The sequence below is a fragment of the Coregonus clupeaformis genome, chromosome 12 (genome assembly GCF_020615455.1).
Source record: "Coregonus clupeaformis isolate EN_2021a chromosome 12, ASM2061545v1, whole genome shotgun sequence".
Lineage (NCBI taxonomy): Eukaryota > Metazoa > Chordata > Actinopteri > Salmoniformes > Salmonidae > Coregonus > Coregonus clupeaformis.
Genome location: NC_059203.1, coordinates 26522634 through 26524962, shown reverse-complemented (window position 1 = coordinate 26524962; position 2329 = coordinate 26522634). Strand labels below are relative to the sequence as shown.

Genomic DNA, 2329 nt, shown 5'->3' with positions numbered 1-2329 from the left:
TACTTAGCTTCGGCTGTTGAAGATGTTGATGAACCATGTCCAGATGAAGCGTCCGGAGGGAAAAAGTTGAATAAGGGAAAAAGTTGCGATGGAAAAAGGAAAATAACGTAAAGTTGGCAGCTAAAACGCGACAGGAAAGTGACTCTTCTGTCTCGGGATAAACGTCCGGGGTGAAAAAGTTTAATCGAAAAAAGATGAGTGAGGACAAAACTAAAAAGTTGGTAAATTTGTTGAACACAGAGATTAATTAAACGCTTATTAAAAGTAAAAACGTGGAATAGTTTGGCAGGTAGTCCTAGTAGCAACAAACAGCAGAGCAGCACGCGACGACGCCGCGCGGACGCGACGGGAAGTCGCGTTCTTTCTAAGCACCTGGTGCACACCGTGTGTGTTTTACAGTCCTTCTTTGTGGGGCAGACCTGACACCTCTTCCTCTTACTGGGTTGTGCGGGGTTGGGTACTTGGGCCGGTGCGTGGTCCGGTGCTGCGGGGGCGTGATCCCGCCGGGGCTGATCACGATACGTAGCCCTCTGAACAGCTTTGACGAGCGCCGCAGAGGCTTCCGGTGCGAGGGAGACGGGCCCCTTCTTTGTATGAACGGAGTCACTAGTGCCTTTCCCAGCTGCTCGAGGAACACCCCTCCTCTTGTTTCGCTTACCAGGCATCCAAGTGGGGTTGAGCTCTCGCCATATGACAAAAGCGTTGTAAGAGGACACGTCAAGGATGTTGTGGAAGATGACCAGGGGCCAGTGCAGCGGTCATCCTCCTGCAGCTGTAGGTTCCAATCACCTTGTCTAGGTTGTCCACACCTCCCTTGTTGCTGTTGTAGTCTAGGACGATGGCCGGCTTCTTGTCCTGGCGACGGCTAACGTGAGCCTCGGTGTGCAGCGTGCTCAGAGTAAGACGTTCTTGTTTTTCTTTGGCAGGTAGGACACTAGAGCGGTGGTGGGCGTGAAGGCGAACTTGGAGGAGAAGAGGAGCCTGTCCTTTGAGGCGAGCAGCGCCTGCGGGAGCTCTGGCTTGTTCTTTCTGACTGTGCCGACCACGGTGACGTTCCTGGTCAGGAGCTGGCGCGCGAGCTCGTATGAGGTGAAGAAATTGTCGCAGGTGACGTTGTGACCCCCTGAGTCCCTGCGTCCAAATCGAAGCACGACCCTCATCCCCTGGTTCTTCTCGGGGCCTCCGCATGTGGCCTTGCCGGTGTAGACCTGCATCTTCCAGGCGTAGCTGGATTTGGAGTCGCAGGCCACCCAGGTCTTGATGCCGTATTTGGCCGGCTTGCTTGGGATATACTGGCGGAAAGGACATCGGCCTGGAGGCGAGAGAGAGAGAGAGAGAGAGAGAGAGAGAGAGAGAGAGAGAGAGAGAGAGAGAGAGAGAGGAGAGGAAAGAGAAGAGATTAGCTTTAGCGTGTTGTGTTGTGTTGTGTTGTGTTCAGTGTTGTTGTTGTGCTCTTGTACGGTGTTGTTGGCCCCGGCACACCTCTGAAAGGGACCAGTTGCTCGTCCACCGTCACGTCGGGCCCGGGGTTGTAGAGGAGCGGCAGCCTCTCGACCCACTTGTCCCAGACCTCTCTCACGGCCGCAAGTTTGTCACCGCCGCCTGCTGCGCGTCTCTCGGCTCTGGTCTGGCGGTCGTCGAAGCGAAGGAGTCTCGAGTAAGCGTGAAAGACTTTGAGCGGCATGGTTGCGCGGAAAATGGTCCTTCCGCTCTCGGCGTCCCAGAGACTAGAGGCCGCTCACCTCGGGACCTGTACACGCCCGGCTAGGATGAGCAGCCCCACGTGAGGCTCGCAGGTCTGTGGAGTCCATCGCTTTCCAGCGGCCGCCGCCGCCGCGGTCGCGGTCTTCGTGGTCGTCGTCGCCGTCGCCGTCGCCTCGGGCTCCGTATTTTCGAACGCCCTCCAGATTGGTCATCTCCAGGATGATGTCTTCTATCTCGGGTGTGAAAAACAAGCGAAACGTGGAGAGGATGTCGCGGGCTTGGCCTACGGCCTGCCTAGTAGGCCCGGGCCTCATGTCCTCCGGCACCTCAGCAACCGGCCTGTTACTTTTTGCCGCTAAGCGCGCCCTCCGACGCCCGATTGTTGTCACAGGGCACCGAGCACCATTGGATTTGGCCGTTTCTCGACACGAATGTCTCTCTTTCCACTCGAGGGATATCGTGTTGTGTTCTGGGGCTGATGCTGCGGCGGCGGCTGCGGCAGCGGCGGAGGTCTCCTCGCTCTCCTTCACCTTCCCCTTCCCCTTGTTCTTCCCCTTGTTCTTCTTCTTCTTGTTGGTCGTCGTCGTCCGTCGTCATCGTCTCGTTCGTCTTCTATGCCTTGACC

The 2329-nt window shown here is 56.7% G+C and overlaps 1 protein-coding gene across 1 annotated transcript; it reads right to left on the bottom strand.

The window, feature by feature from the left end:
- Positions 1 to 893: 893 nt before the first annotated feature.
- Positions 894 to 1727, bottom strand: LOC121578457 (piggyBac transposable element-derived protein 4-like). Its single transcript, XM_041892833.2, has 2 exons — positions 1483 to 1727; positions 894 to 1312 (listed from the first exon to the last, which is right to left on the bottom strand). The coding sequence occupies exons 1-2, from the start codon at positions 1682 to 1684 to the stop codon at positions 894 to 896; spliced, it is 621 nt and encodes a 206-aa protein (XP_041748767.2). The 5' UTR covers positions 1685 to 1727.
- Between the last annotated feature and the right edge of the window lie 602 nt (positions 1728 to 2329).